Raw genomic sequence first — 14,566 nt, 5'->3', positions numbered from 1 at the left:
ATGCAATGTTTGAAAAACATAACGAATCACAGACTACAAAACAATAATAGACATCTAATATTAATTTTTATAATAAATGTGCCACTTGTAGTCTTATCTATCTAGCAACTTTTAATTAGCAGAAATTCTATTAAAACAATATAACGTAATTTAAAGACAATATTCATACTTTTTAAAAACAAAAATTAAAAAACTTTTCTATAAATAATGAAACGTGTCTCTAATCATTTTAATCTGAATCATATTGCCTTTGATTTTCTTGATCTGTATACTCTGTTTCTAATATTTCAGCAAAATGTCTGAGAACTCTTAATTGACGTATTGTATCTAATTTTTTAAATGATTCAGATAAACCGGCAAATAACATGTCTGTATGATCAGGTTTTGGAACATTGTGTGACTGGATTTTTTCCAAAAGCAACATTTGTAATTCATCTTTCTTGGACATTGCTGAAAGAAATCAAAGTATGATTAAACTGCTAAACTTATTTTTATTAACTATTATATGATTGAATTAAAAAAAACATTTTTACGTACTTTTATCCTTCCTTCGATGAAGTGGAAGGTCTCTCATCTTGTATTCTCTTCGAACAATCTACATTTTCTTTTCCAGAAGGATTTGTTCTTCTACAAATGTTATTAAAATGAAAAATGAATAATTTCTATCACATATTTTTAATAATTTAATCCGATGATATGTTCATAGATATTCAAAATTTTACAAACAAATAGATATTCCCAGAACCTCCCAAGAATGTTCTGAAATACACTGTCCTGTAAGGTATACAATTCTGAAGGATACAAATGTTTCGAAACATAGTTTTAAACAGTTGTAAGTAAAAAAATTAAAGAAATAAATTATTTTGAATTATTCATAACTTACAATGTCAAATGATTTTACCTTATCTGCAAATAGTAATGGAATAAAAAATATCATTAAACAATTACTAATTGATTATATAAGGTAAAATAATTTATTGTAAATGCATAATATAATATTACAACATACCCATCATTGCCGGAATCTGATAAAAACAGCATTTTATGAAAATGTCGGAAAAGGCTTGGATTGTTCTTATTATAAGCCTTTTTAAATTGATCTCGTAAATTCCTTATCATACGCTTCACGTCGGCAACAGACAGATCTACAGAAAAAAGATATAGGGAATATTTGAAATTTTTAATAATAGTTTTCTACAAAAGTAAATTATAAATATTGAACTTATGCTGGATAACAAAGTTCAAAACGAATGGAAAATTATAAATATTAAGACTTTACACTTTAAGTATTTTACAACATTTGGCTCTGCATATAACCCAAAAATTCAAACTAATAAATCCTTCATGCTTTATATGAGAAAATTTTTGCTGAAAAAATTTAAAATTTTTCATAACATTCAAGATATAAAGAGTACATTTTACAGTTTTTTTCATATCACTTTTTACAATATTTTATTTTCATGTTATTCTAGTGAAAATCGTATTTTTTTATGTAATTAAACTTATAATATTAAATTTATATGCATCTTCTCCGTTGAAATCTACGGGTCGTTAAAGTATTACAATAAAGTCTACAATTGTTATTGAAATTTACATCCGAAAAAAAACATAATGAGTTATGTCGATCTCAAATTTACATTAAAAAAACTTGAAACATTTGATATTGTTTGACTTGATATATTTCAATATGTTTAATTTTTAAACTTTATTTCTATTTGAACAAGTGATTATTATTAATAAACTTCTGAATATTTTTCATAAAATTTTGACTGACACATTTCGACGGATAATATGCATGCGTGGCATAAATTTAATTACATACAAAAATATGGTATCAAGCAGAGCAAGAACGTCAAGTATACACATTATTACAACTTCAAACTCACTTGCATTTGTAGATTCGGCAACTTCCACCGATAGCCTCTCTTTGTCCTCAGGCGATAAAGTTTTCTGGATTGTTTTATTATATAACCCAGGTCTATCCGCGTACGCATTTATCAAACGAATTTCGGCTGCTTCTTTCTTATCTTTTGCTGTTAATTCTCCTACATAAACAAAATATTGCAAAGTAATTGTATTTGTATTTTAGAATAACTTATAATATCTTGCATTATTAAAACAGCATTTCTTTCCATTCCATACGTTTCTTATGAATGTAAAAACACAATAAGTATATGTATGTAAGTAAAATCATAATTTTGTTCGTTCGCTGATTAAAATTTAAAAATTAATATTTAATTTTATGTTTCAAGTTATATGAATTCCAAAATTATTAACACATGGTGGCCACTGGTCATGGAAAACCTGGAAATCAGGGAAAAGTCAGGGAAATAAAGTCTGGTCGGTGAACAGAGAAAAAGTCATGGAATTTTATAATTAGTCAGGGAAAAAGCTTGGAGTTTTTAATTAACCAGGGAAATTTTTAACTAATAAAAATTTTTGATTTTTTAGTGAGAAAATTCAAGAAAAAGAGTTCAGGGAAAAACAAAAAAATGTCAGGGAAAAGTCAGGGAATTTATTTGACTAATTTTAGTAGCAATCTGCAAATCCGATGTTATTAACAATTGTCAGCTTGTTAAGTGATATTGTAACTGAAAATTTAAGTCTTACAAATTTGAAAAATATGAATTTGAACAAAAAATACTACACTTTGAAGAAAAATTCCAAAAATCTACAATTTTAATATTTTTTATTTTATGCGTTCAAATTTTTAAAACTTTGCTTTTTAATGAAGCACAATAAAATTAAAAAATAATTTACAACTTTCAAGCTTAAAAATTGTATACAATTCGAACAATCCTAAACTGTTGATATATTTCTCATAATTTAATACAATTGAGGAGGTCAATCAAATAACTCGATTAGCGCTTGAAACATCGCCCTTATGGTATTTCGCCGCTTCAGAAAAGGAGAAAAATTCAAACTCAACATTTGAATTTTTGGAAAACGCTATCTTGTAGTAAATAAAAAAACGCAACTTTTTTCTTCAATACTTTTTTTCGTAGGACGAATATTATTTGCATTAAAAATTGAAAACAACAAAATTTTTCTTTTCAAATTTAATTAAATTTTATAACATAAATCGTCGTTTTGAAGAAAAATGTGAATGGATTAACTTGGAATTTGGTATACAAACTCAGTTGGGTCTACTGAAACGAAAAAAATCATAGAAAACTTAAAAATTATTTATTGTTTAATTATTTTTTATTGTAAGCAATGACGTGTCAGCAATATAACTCTTTTACATTCAATGACAAAAAGTATCTAGGGAAGTTTTGAGTTGAGCAATCGCAAGGAAGTTGTTCCTCAGTATTCAAGGAAGTTTTCTAGAAAATTCCAAAACAATTTATTGAAAAATAAAAAAGTAATGCAATTTTTCATACTGTTATTGTTTATTGTTATTATTGTTATTAAATTATTATTAATTTTTATTTATTTCCAAAAAATTATTATTATTAATATGGTTAATAATTATATAAGCTTTTTTCTCGTTTGTACATGAGTATTTATTTTACAAATTTTTTTATTTCTACAACTTTTTTATAGTGCACATTTTTTAGTAATATTAACTTTATAAATTTACAACATGCTTTATATTTTTACTAATTATTATACATATATTCAGTTAACAAAGAAATAGTTAGATGATTTTAAATAAAATTATAAAATATAAAAATAATACTTTATAAAGTTGTGTTAAACATTCTTACAATTTTTACGGATATTGTCAATTTTTTCAATAATTTTAATCATAATGTTTTTATTATTCTACAGTTCGTTAATAATAAAATAATTTTATTTTTTAAACGAAATAAAAGTTTTTAAGTTTAACTCCAATCTTAGAATAACAAATTTTTAACTTGTTTTATACATTTTTAAGGGGGGAACACCAGTTGTAACTCAAGAAATAATGCTTTTTACAAGAATATTTTCCAAAAGAACAATGAATCTTTTTAAAGAATACTATTTATTAGTTAAAAGTAGATGTTAAAAGCTGTAATTTGAAAGAAAAAAAAATTTTTTTTAACAAAAACTATTAGAGATATGAGCCATTGAAGTGGCGCCTTAAGAAAAAAGGCGAATTGCGGTGACCAGCATTCTGCAAGTATACTTCGTCTGAAATACAAAAATAAAATTGATTTACATTTATTATAAGATTATCTAGTTCGTGATCGAAGGATTTAAAAAAAAAAAATTTGACAAAATGGCGACCTGTCAAAGTCAAAAGTATGATTTTCGTTAAAAAAATACGGTCGATTTTCAGCTATATAAAAAAAAGTTTTGCATAAAAAAAATCCTTCAATCACGAACTAGACTTATATGTGTAAATGAAGCACACTAAATTTTAAATAAATAGGTTTAATGGTATTCGAGTAATCGTGGTCACCGACTTGGAAAATGTCATTTTGAGAAAAACGCATTCAAAGTTTCAACTTACTTTTTTTTGTTCAGAAGAAATTTTGTTTCCAATTTACAAAGAGTCATCGATTCCTGGACCATATAATAACTCTTCCGCAGTGGTTGCCGTTTCTAAATCATAGGAAAAGGCCATCTGTCGTTAGGGTCAGGTATGGCTGGCCACCTTGTCTGAAGCCACGGGACGCGCCGCTGCAGTGTTCTGTATATCTCATTTATTTTTCACCGGATCAAGTTTAAAATTTACAGACACATTTCTAAATATGTATACTTTAAGAAAATGCAAAAAAAAATCGATTTTTCGAAAGTTACAACTGGTGTTTCCCCCTTAAACCATTTTTAATGGTTTTTTTATTTTCTTAACATCTTTTTTAATAGTTTTACTTCTTTTCGCAATTGTTTTAATAGTTTTACTTTTCTTTGCAACATTTTTAATAGGTTTACTTTTTTCACAACGTTTTTTAACTGACTTCGGTTCAGTCAAACTAGTTTAAATTGATTTAATGCAGGATTTTTCAATTAAATCATTAAAAAAAATTTTGCCTTTAGGACTTAAGTATTGAAGTAAAGACTGTACATCCTGTATCTTTTCTTTACTAATTCCAATTGGTAGAGCTGGACGCGTATTTAACAAATTGTCAAATTCAATCTCCGAAGTTAAAATATAATGAAAAGCGCTTTCTGTATAATTTCTAAATAATTCGATTTGCCCGTTTGGAAAATAAATTATTCTCACGGCTTCGCTAATTTTCACTTCGTCTTTTGGAATATTCACATTGTGTGGAAGATGAACTTCAAAATCATGCACACTGATTTCCGAATCTTTAATAAGAATAAATGGAGGATTTCTCGAGCTTCTAATTATTTCAAAATAATCCTGATCCGTTTCGATTGTTTCCATTTTTTTCTTTTTCGCACCGTACATTCCAAAATTTCTGTCGCAAGAACAATAAGAATGTCCACGCACTGGATACAAGTGTTGGATTTCTAGCTGAAGTTTTTTCGAAAGCAGAGATAAAAATGACATCATCAAATAATTTTTATTTTGTCCACCGCAACTGTCAGAAAACAAATAAATTTTGTCGTAGCAATCAAGGTCTAGTTCGCGTTGGATGGAATCAAAAAGAAAATTACAGACAGTGTTGCCACCTTTTTTTAAACTTCCTTCTAAAAAATTGTACATATAACTGCGCTTACGTTTACCTAAAACATTTACATTAAATATGTGCAACCAAATTAACCTTTTATAAAATTGATCGGAAACTGGTAATATTGGTACGCCCAAATTTTGCCTAAAATCAAATTCGAGACACAATACATTATGTTCAGATATCATAGACGTTTTCAAAAGTTTATAATCATCAACATTTTGTTTGTGGCGGGTTAGATCCTCATTAGTTTCGCCGATATTTTTAAATTTAAAACACAAATCGCAAACATCTGTTTTGGGCTTGGAAAAATAAAAGTTCAGATTGTAATTAAAATAATTGCAGTAAGTTTTCTTTTTTATTGATGGCGGTTTTCCAAATTTTTTTATGTAATATTCAACAAATAATGAATATAATTTGGTCAAAGTCAATTCTGAATTTTCAAAATATAACAATTTTGATTTTTCTAAACAGTAGTGCGAAGGAGAATGAGGAATAGTTAAACAGTGTTCAAGAATATTCTTCTTTAGATCCTCAGTTAAGCGTAAAACGTGGTTTTCATGTCTCCCAGTATTATTGTCAAAAGATTAATTTTTAACACTTTTTTTTGTATGGTGGTGAACCTTCCTATTTTTATGCTTAGCAAAGTACATAAAAACTTTTGACAAACAACGAAACGATTTACTGAAGAATGGAATGAATACTCCCACAAAATTCTATTCTTTCCCTGAGAATTCAGTTTAGTCGAACTTCGAGATTTTTTGTAATTAATTCACTTAGTAAAATGTTTTGTGATTTATAATCACCTGCATTTTTCCAAAAAGAATAGAAAAATTTTTCTTGTTTCGAATCTTCTATCATTTGATAGCACATTTTTGGGCAACAATATTGCACAGGGTGAAATTGCTTCGCAGAAATTAATTTTCCAGTAACATAAGTATATTCTTCTTCCTATTATAATAAATAAAAAAAATTGTAAATATAAAAAAACAATAATAGATAATAAAATAATAAAAAACGATAAAAGTAAGAAACATATAAAAAATATAAATTAAATAAATAAATAAAATAAAATAAAATATAAAATAAAATAAAATAATAAAAAAATATCTACATTTTGAACATTTATTTATATTAATATTTTCTCATTAAATTAAATTTTGCTCAATTCTTTCTAAAATATTTTAATTTAGAATTTAATTTAATTTTAGTTCAAAAATTCTTAGAAACATTTGTTTCAGTTAAAAAAATTTATGTGGCACAAACTCTTTAATACTTATTTTATTTGTAAATACTATCCATTTAATTAATTTTCATATTCCATTCAAACACAATCAGTAAAGGAAAATCAGAAAACTTACTGTATTTCTATCAACTTTTCTTTTGTTCTGTTTCCAAAAATTGTAATTTCTTGACCTTTTTCTTCCTCTAAAAAGATTTCTTGACATCTTTTGTGACAAGAACAATATACAATAAAAAATTTCCACAAATATTTAAAACCACAAAATTTACACAACAGAAATGTACGATAACAAATTCAAACCAACACTAACTTCAAATTTTATCAAAACTTCGATTCACAGGTGAAACTCATGTTTAGATTGTTTATAAATTTACAGAATGTCGCGTATCAAATCACACTAATTCACAATTTAATACAAATAAACAATAAAGAGTATTACAGATTTTATTATAATTAACTAATGTTTTTAGTTTTTATTTCATTATTTTAATAATAAATTTTATTATTTTTATGAACTATTTTTATAATTCTTGTTACATTTTATTATTTTATTAACAAAAACCTTGTTTGAAATGTCATTTTCATTATTTCTAATATTATAAATAAAACTTATAAATAAAGTGTTTAAAAACATAAGTATCAGATAATATTACTAAAATTGTGCACTATAAAAAAGTTGTAGAAATAAAAAAATTTTTAAAGTAAATACTCATGTACAAACGAGAAAAAAGCTTATAGAATTATTAACCATAATAATAATAATAATTTTTTGGAAATAAATAAAAATTAATAATAATTTAATAACAATAATAACAATAACAGTAATAATAATGACAATAATTTAACAACATAAAAATGACACTAATATATGTTTCCAAATAGATGCTTTTGCAGCGAAAGCGACGCGCGGCGCGTATTCCTTGAAAATTGCATTACTTTTTTATTTTTCAATAAATTGTTTTGGAATTTTCCAGAAAACTTCCTTGAATACTGAAGAACAACTTCCTTGCGATTGCTCAACTCAAAACTTCCATAGATACTTTTTGTCATTGAATGTAAAAGAGTTATATTGCTGACACGTCATTGCTTACAATAAAAAATAATTAAACAATAAATAATTTTTAAGTTTTCTATGATTTTTTTCGTTTCAGTAGACCCAACTGAGTTTGTATACCAAATTCCAAGTTAATCCATTCACATTTTTCTTCAAAACGACGATTTATGTTATAAAATTTAATTAAATTTGAAAAGAAAAATTTTGTTGTTTTCAATTTTTAATGCAAATAATATTCGTCCTACGAAAAAAAGTATTTAAGAAAAAAGTTGCGTTTTTTTATTTACTACAAGATAGCGTTTTCCAAAAATTCAAATGTTGAGTTTGAATTTTTCTCCTTTTCTGAAGCGGCGAAATACCATAAGGGCGATGTTTCAAGCGCTAATCGAGTTATTTGATTGACCTCCTCAATTATTATACTGATGCACTTTCTACTGATAGTTTTCTAAGTTAAATATTACATTTTAGCATTACGGTTTAAAGAATTTTAAATCAAGTAAGCATTGGAAACATTTTTCTGATATTTATCTCTTTTTCTCGTATTTGAAACAAAAATCTACTGAAAACTACTTAAGTTTTTTGAATTTCATAGATTAAAAAGAATCAAAATAAGAAATTTTAAGTTAAATTAAAAAATTTACCGAATAATTTTTAAAACATTTTTAATTTAAAGAGATTTGATTTCTATATTACAATGTTGAAATTGTGAATTCAAAATTATAAAATAGATGCATCTATAACATGTGTTGTTTTGCGTTTGACTATCATAGTAGTAACGCACTAAAAATTACCGAAATGAATGAAATAAATACGAAAATGCTAACCCGAAAACCGGTAATACATCGCTATATACTATAAATACAGAGTACATGAAATTATTAAGTATAAATCGTAAAAATATACTTACTCATGCTGATGACTCCGTTTCTACTTTTAATTAAAGTATGTTTTTGGTCATTAAAGTTGACGAAGCATGTGTGCGCCTGAATATTCGTCAAATCGATTATCTCCCAACCACAATTCCAACATTCATTTCTGTATAAAAAATATTTGAAATAAACTGTTAATCATTCTAAACGATGCGATACGAATTAATATGTAAACGTAAATCCTTATTATCCATTTTTCTCTGTTTACTATTTCTTATGTTTATATTTTAATTCATTATACTGTATAACATTATATGGATATTATTTTGTAAAAAAATGATAAAATAAGCAACATAAGATGATGAAGCATTAAAATAATTTTAAGTAATTATCTTTTTTATTTAAAAATCATGAATAATAGAATATTTGTATATTAAAAACGTTATAGTCAACCTAAAATTAAAATAAGTAATAACCTCAACAACACTTTTCTTACCTGCATATTCTTGTTGGACATATTTTTTATTTAACTCTATTATTATTACACGCTGTATTTATTTATATTATACTAAATTAATTACTTTTTCAATTCTGTTTGGTATAATCACGTGCACACGTTTAAAACAAAGACAAACTGCAGGGACGGCATGTCAAGCGCAACAGAGATGGAACACCCGCGAAAAAACGCACTGCTGTCGGAAACTCAATACACATCGCAGACAGGGGACTTCGCCCTGAGAAAACGTAATCGTAATAAAACAGAAATAAAAAAGAAAGAGCGCAGAAAAAAATTTGACATGCAAAAAAAAAGAAATTATCTATAAAAACTGAAGATGAAAAGCAAATACGCAAGGATAAAAATTTGGCATGTAGGAAAAAAAAATATCAATGGAAACTCAAGATGAAAAGAAAGTGCGTCAAGAAAATAATTTGTCATGTAAGAAGAAAAAATTTTCTACGGAAACGGAAGATGAAAGAAAGTGCGTCAAGAAGAGAATTTGGCATGTAAAAACGATAATTGGAATAAAAAAGTGCAGGAGTTGCAATAATGTCTTTTAAAGATTTTAATGAAAGTAAAGTTCCACAAAATTATTTATGTTTGATGAATGTAGAATGTAACTTTTGTAATGCGTTACATTATCTGTGTGAAAGACCGTCACATAGATCATATAGATACATCACCGAGGAATGTCCCCGTGAAGAGGACATTATGATATCGCCTGAATGTCACAAAAATATTCCCGCTTGATATGAGCTTGACATTCGAGCAATATTCCTTGCTACTTGGGTGATAGATCCAATATAAAGAAATTTTTGTTTACATTTCTAATATTAAATTTTTTTGAAAAAAAATGAATAAAAAATATGGTTAATGCACACTAGCAACGTAGTCGGCCGCTTGCGGACGACAAAGTTGCTAGTTTATATATAACGGCTGTTCAAGCAAGATTGCTTGTTCAGATTCATTTTGGTCATCGAAAGAAAATTCATCTTCTGAAGATAAGTCATCGGCGTAAATGTCTTCCATATGCAAAGCGTCATCAGGATCAACCTCATTAGCATTGTTAACGTTATTGTCTTCATCTAACTCCAAATTATTCATGGAAATGGGATCATCAACATTAATTTTATTATTGGAACTCTAATAGTAAAAATTTATTTTATTAATTGTTAAAATGATTGGTTAATTTATTTTTAAATTAATTTTTTTTTTTTTGGTAATATCAAGTTCATAAATTTTTTTGTTAAAATAATTTTTAAGAAAATTTATGCAATAATTATTATCACTGTTATTCAAAAATATTTTTTAGTTAATACACTAGATGGAAAATTATTTTAAAATAATCTTTAATAAATTGATTAATTTAATAAATTAAAAATTGAAGTAAAATAATAAATATTTTTACTGCATAATTGATTTGAACATTACAATATAATTAAAATTTTTGTTTTATTAGTTATATGGCAATTCTTTTCATACATATTTTAAAAATATATGTACCTCTTCAAAATTACATTCTAGTTCTCTTGTGCAACTATTATTTTCATTTAATTCAACATCTTCAAAATTTTCCTCCGGAATAGAAGTTTCTTTCTCAAAAGAATTATTAAAATGAAATTCATTACTGAAATTCTGTAAAAAATTATTTTTTAAATTACTTTGCTTTAGGTGTATTGTGTTAAATACGTAGAGAAAACTATATTAATTAAAAGCAATCATCGCATTGAAAACATATTTTTAAAGTGAAAGTTATTAAAAATTTCACACAATTTTTCTTAAACTCTATTGCAGTAATTTAATAAAAATCATTTTTTAAAAAAATTTAATGAACCTTTTTAAATCATTATTAAAAATTTACCTCAATAAAATTCAAATCATTTTCTCTTCCATGTTTTGGATCAAAATCGTTGTTTTCCTCTATGCTCGAAACGTCTTCCATAAAAGGATCATTAAAAACACATTCACTATTGGCATGCTAATAACAAAATTTTCCAGGTTTTATTCTCCATGCACAATATAATAAAAATAAATATATAAAAAATAATAATTATTATAAGTAATAAATGTTTCGAAATGCATAACAAATTTGACAAGCTTTAATAATTATTTTTTAAGGTACTTAAGTCCTTAAATATTTCAATCAGAAGTCGGATAAGTCCAAAGTTTAATGAAAAAAAATTCTTATAAAAAATGTAATGGAATTTTTTAGTTTATGTTACAAAATTTACCTCATCCTCATCAACTCATTTTCACTTTCGCAATTTCCAGTGAAATTAATGTTTTCATCATCAGTGGTATCATTGTCAATCATGTTAATTTGAATGGAGTTATTATTTTTATTTTGTTTTGCACTCGAATCATCTACCTCAAAAGGATCATTGGAGAAAAACTTCTACTACTTGTAAGCTAATAATAAAATTTTCAGCTTTTATTATTAATAGAAATTATAATAATTATTATTATTATTATTTGTGTTTGTATTATTTGCTTAAAAATTAAAAGAAAATAATTTCTTTTTAAAATTCTAATGAAACGGTTTTGTTTATATTACAAAAATTACCTTATCCAAACTAAATTCATTTTCACTTTTAGAATTTCTATCAAAATCAATGCTGTCCTCACCCACAGTATCATTATCCATTTTTTGAAATTCTGTAAAGTTATAATTATTTTTATTTAGTACTGCACAAGTAATATTTTTCACAAAAGGACTTCCGGAATAATCTAAAATAATGTATGGAAAAATTTGACAATTTTACAACGTAATCTTTAAGATCTCAGCTTTAATTTGCATTTTTTAAACTTAAAAAATGTTTTGTGGTTTCTGAAATATGTTAAAAAAGGTCCTATCATGTTTTTCTACAACCCAGCCGTCGATCATCACTTTTTGCCATCTCGCTGCTGGGTTGTAGAAAAACATGATAGGACCTTTTTTAACATATTTCAGAAACCACAAAACATTTTTTAAGTTTAAAAAATGCAAATTAAAGCTGAGATCTTAAAGATTATGTTATAAACTTGTCAAATTTTTCCATACATTATTCTAGATTATGCCGGAAGTCAAAAACATTAGTACGATAGTACGAAAATTGCATAATTTCTTCTTGACATCTTTTCAGTGTTATAAATACAAAAAAAAGAAAAAAATTTTCTTGATATACATTCAGAAGCAGAATTTTATCAGCTTTCCAACCATCTAAGTAAGAAATCTCTAACTTTATTCTAACTTAAAATATCTTGCTTTAAAGTCAGCACCGAATTTCAACTCCTCGCGCGTTAGTCGTACCGACAATTTCTGACGGTAGTGTATAATTTCAAAAGAAAATTTAATTTACTTTTAATTAATCTTTACAGTTTTTGAAACTAAGTATAAAATTCACTTGAAAAATGATCATTTTATTTTCATTTTTTGAAACTGGAATAGTTTAAAATAGAATTTGCCAATAGAATTTAATGTAACATTTGAACTTATGTGGCATCAAATGTGTGCTTAACTTGAAATTGAATAGTTTACAAATGTCAATATGTTTCTATAGAAACTAATTTATTATCAGTTGTGAAAATAACTTAACAAAAATGTAGGTTATTTTTTGAAATATTTTTACAATTATTTCTTTAGGATTTATACTTATGTTTATGAAATAGAGGAACAATTTATTATTGAAGGACAGAATAAAGGAGGTGATTACTGGGTTTGTTTAGTAGAAAAAGCATCTACACAAATTGACACTAAACGAAAGCATATTAAAGTGGGAGATTTTGTTGAATTTGTATATCCAGACAAAGCATTGCGACCAAAAATTTTCTTAGGAGAAATTCTTTCTGCTTCTAGTAACAACTTTTTTATCACTATTTTCCAGAATTAAAACTTTTATAAAAATATTTTTTTTACTTACAATAAAAAGGCAAATAAATTGTTTTCTGTTTTCTATAAACTGTATTATAATAATTAGATTTTTATGTTAATTAATGATGTTTATATATTAATTAATATAATTTAGCAAATGAGAAAGTTTTGAAAAAAAGTTGGATTCTTATAAAAAAGTGTTAAATCAAAAAATCAGCAAACCACATCCAAATCAAGTGAACAGGAATAACGAACTTCGAAACGCAAGCTAGTCCCTTCAATAAAGAAAACAAGCTGACAAAAACATTGATGAGGATGAAATCAAGAAAATTCAGAATGATAAGGAATAATAAATAATAATAGAAGGTATGGATTGGCATAAATAATAAATTCAATACTCATTTCTTTAAATTTCAATAGATTATGGACAAGAAAATGGCAAATTTATTAAGAGGGTAGTCTGGTGTGTAGGCCTTTTTTTAGGAGCTTATTTCAGAATTTATTTTTATTATAAAATAAAATAGAATCACACCAAATCTTTTTACATCGTTTTATTCTCCTTTTGAGGTGTTGAAAAAAATTATAATCGATTATTTTTTACTAGACATTGTTATTTATATTTAATATTAATGTTTATATCAAAAAAATGCTGGCGCAGGTGATTTACAAAAATCTGTTCGACCGATTGCTCCAATTTTTTTTAGCTTATTTTACACAAGTATGGCTGTGGCCCGTACTAGAATTACGCAATTTTAATGATAACTTTTTTTTATTTTTAACTTTTTGTCAATAAAAAAGAGACAATTTTTGAATCTTTTTGCTTATATAGTCCGCTATTTTGTTATTTATTAACAAAAATGTTTTATTCTAGTACGGACCAGAACCATGGTTTTGTAGAATAAGCTGTAAAAAAATTGGAGCAATCGGTCGGATAGATTTTTGTAAATCATCTGCGCCAGCATTTTTTTGTTATAAACATTAATATTAAATATAAATAACAAAATCTAGTAAAAAATAATCGATTATAATTTTTTTCAACACTTCATGATTAGAATAAAACGAAGTAAAAAGATTTGGTGTGATTATATTTTATTTTATAATAAAAAAAAATCCTGAAATAAGCTCCCAAAAAGGCATCGAAACACCAGACTACCCCCTTAAATGCGAAAGAAATAATGAAAAGAATTGATGGATGGTACCATAACGCTTTTTATTATTTTGAATTTATATTAACTTCTTATAAAATCATTTTCTCCTATTTTAGGTTTGTGAATTGATAAATGGCTTCGGCGTTATTGTAAATAAGATAGCCAAGAATGACTAATTGAAAAATAAGAATTTAACACAGACCATTCTGGTAAGAGGCCTTCTACCTTTAATTTTTACCCAAGAGTCAATGTTGAAGTGTACATATATCGGCAAAGGTGAAAAAGGGCTCCCAGGGAGTCGATTATGTAATTTTATTTGACTTTGACGTCAAAGTCAAA

General features: G+C 25.8%; 1 protein-coding gene and 1 long non-coding RNA gene across 3 annotated transcripts; one reads left to right on the top strand and one right to left on the bottom strand.

The window, feature by feature from the left end:
• Nucleotides 1–81: 81 nt before the first annotated feature.
• On the bottom strand, nt 82–9,401 carry LOC127278854 (uncharacterized). Of its 2 annotated transcripts, none has more exons than XM_051300775.1 (6): nt 9,227–9,401; nt 8,769–8,896; nt 1,887–2,045; nt 1,010–1,145; nt 538–627; nt 82–450 (listed from the first exon to the last, which is right to left on the bottom strand). In XM_051300775.1, exons 2-5 carry the CDS (start codon nt 8,770–8,772, stop codon nt 540–542), a joined length of 387 nt encoding a protein of 128 aa, XP_051156732.1. In that variant the 5' UTR covers nt 8,773–8,896; nt 9,227–9,401; the 3' UTR covers nt 82–450; nt 538–539. The 2 variants fall into 2 exon arrangements, 1 of the variants encoding a protein (XP_051156732.1); XR_007842552.1 differs by having other exon boundaries at nt 84–450; nt 538–774.
• Nucleotides 2,039–3,378, top strand: LOC127278855 (uncharacterized). Its single transcript, XR_007842553.1, has 2 exons — nt 2,039–2,180; nt 2,253–3,378. It is a non-coding gene; the product is annotated as an uncharacterized LOC127278855 (long non-coding RNA).
• Nucleotides 9,402–14,566: the final 5,165 nt, after the last annotated feature.

The sequence above is a fragment of the Leptopilina boulardi genome, unplaced genomic scaffold (assembly GCF_019393585.1).
Source record: "Leptopilina boulardi isolate dan_hultmark-lab unplaced genomic scaffold, ZJU_Lbou_2.1 LbouV2_212, whole genome shotgun sequence".
Lineage (NCBI taxonomy): Eukaryota > Metazoa > Arthropoda > Insecta > Hymenoptera > Figitidae > Leptopilina > Leptopilina boulardi.
The sequence above is the reverse complement of the archived record's forward strand: the minus strand, read 5'-3'. Positions and strand labels throughout refer to the sequence as shown.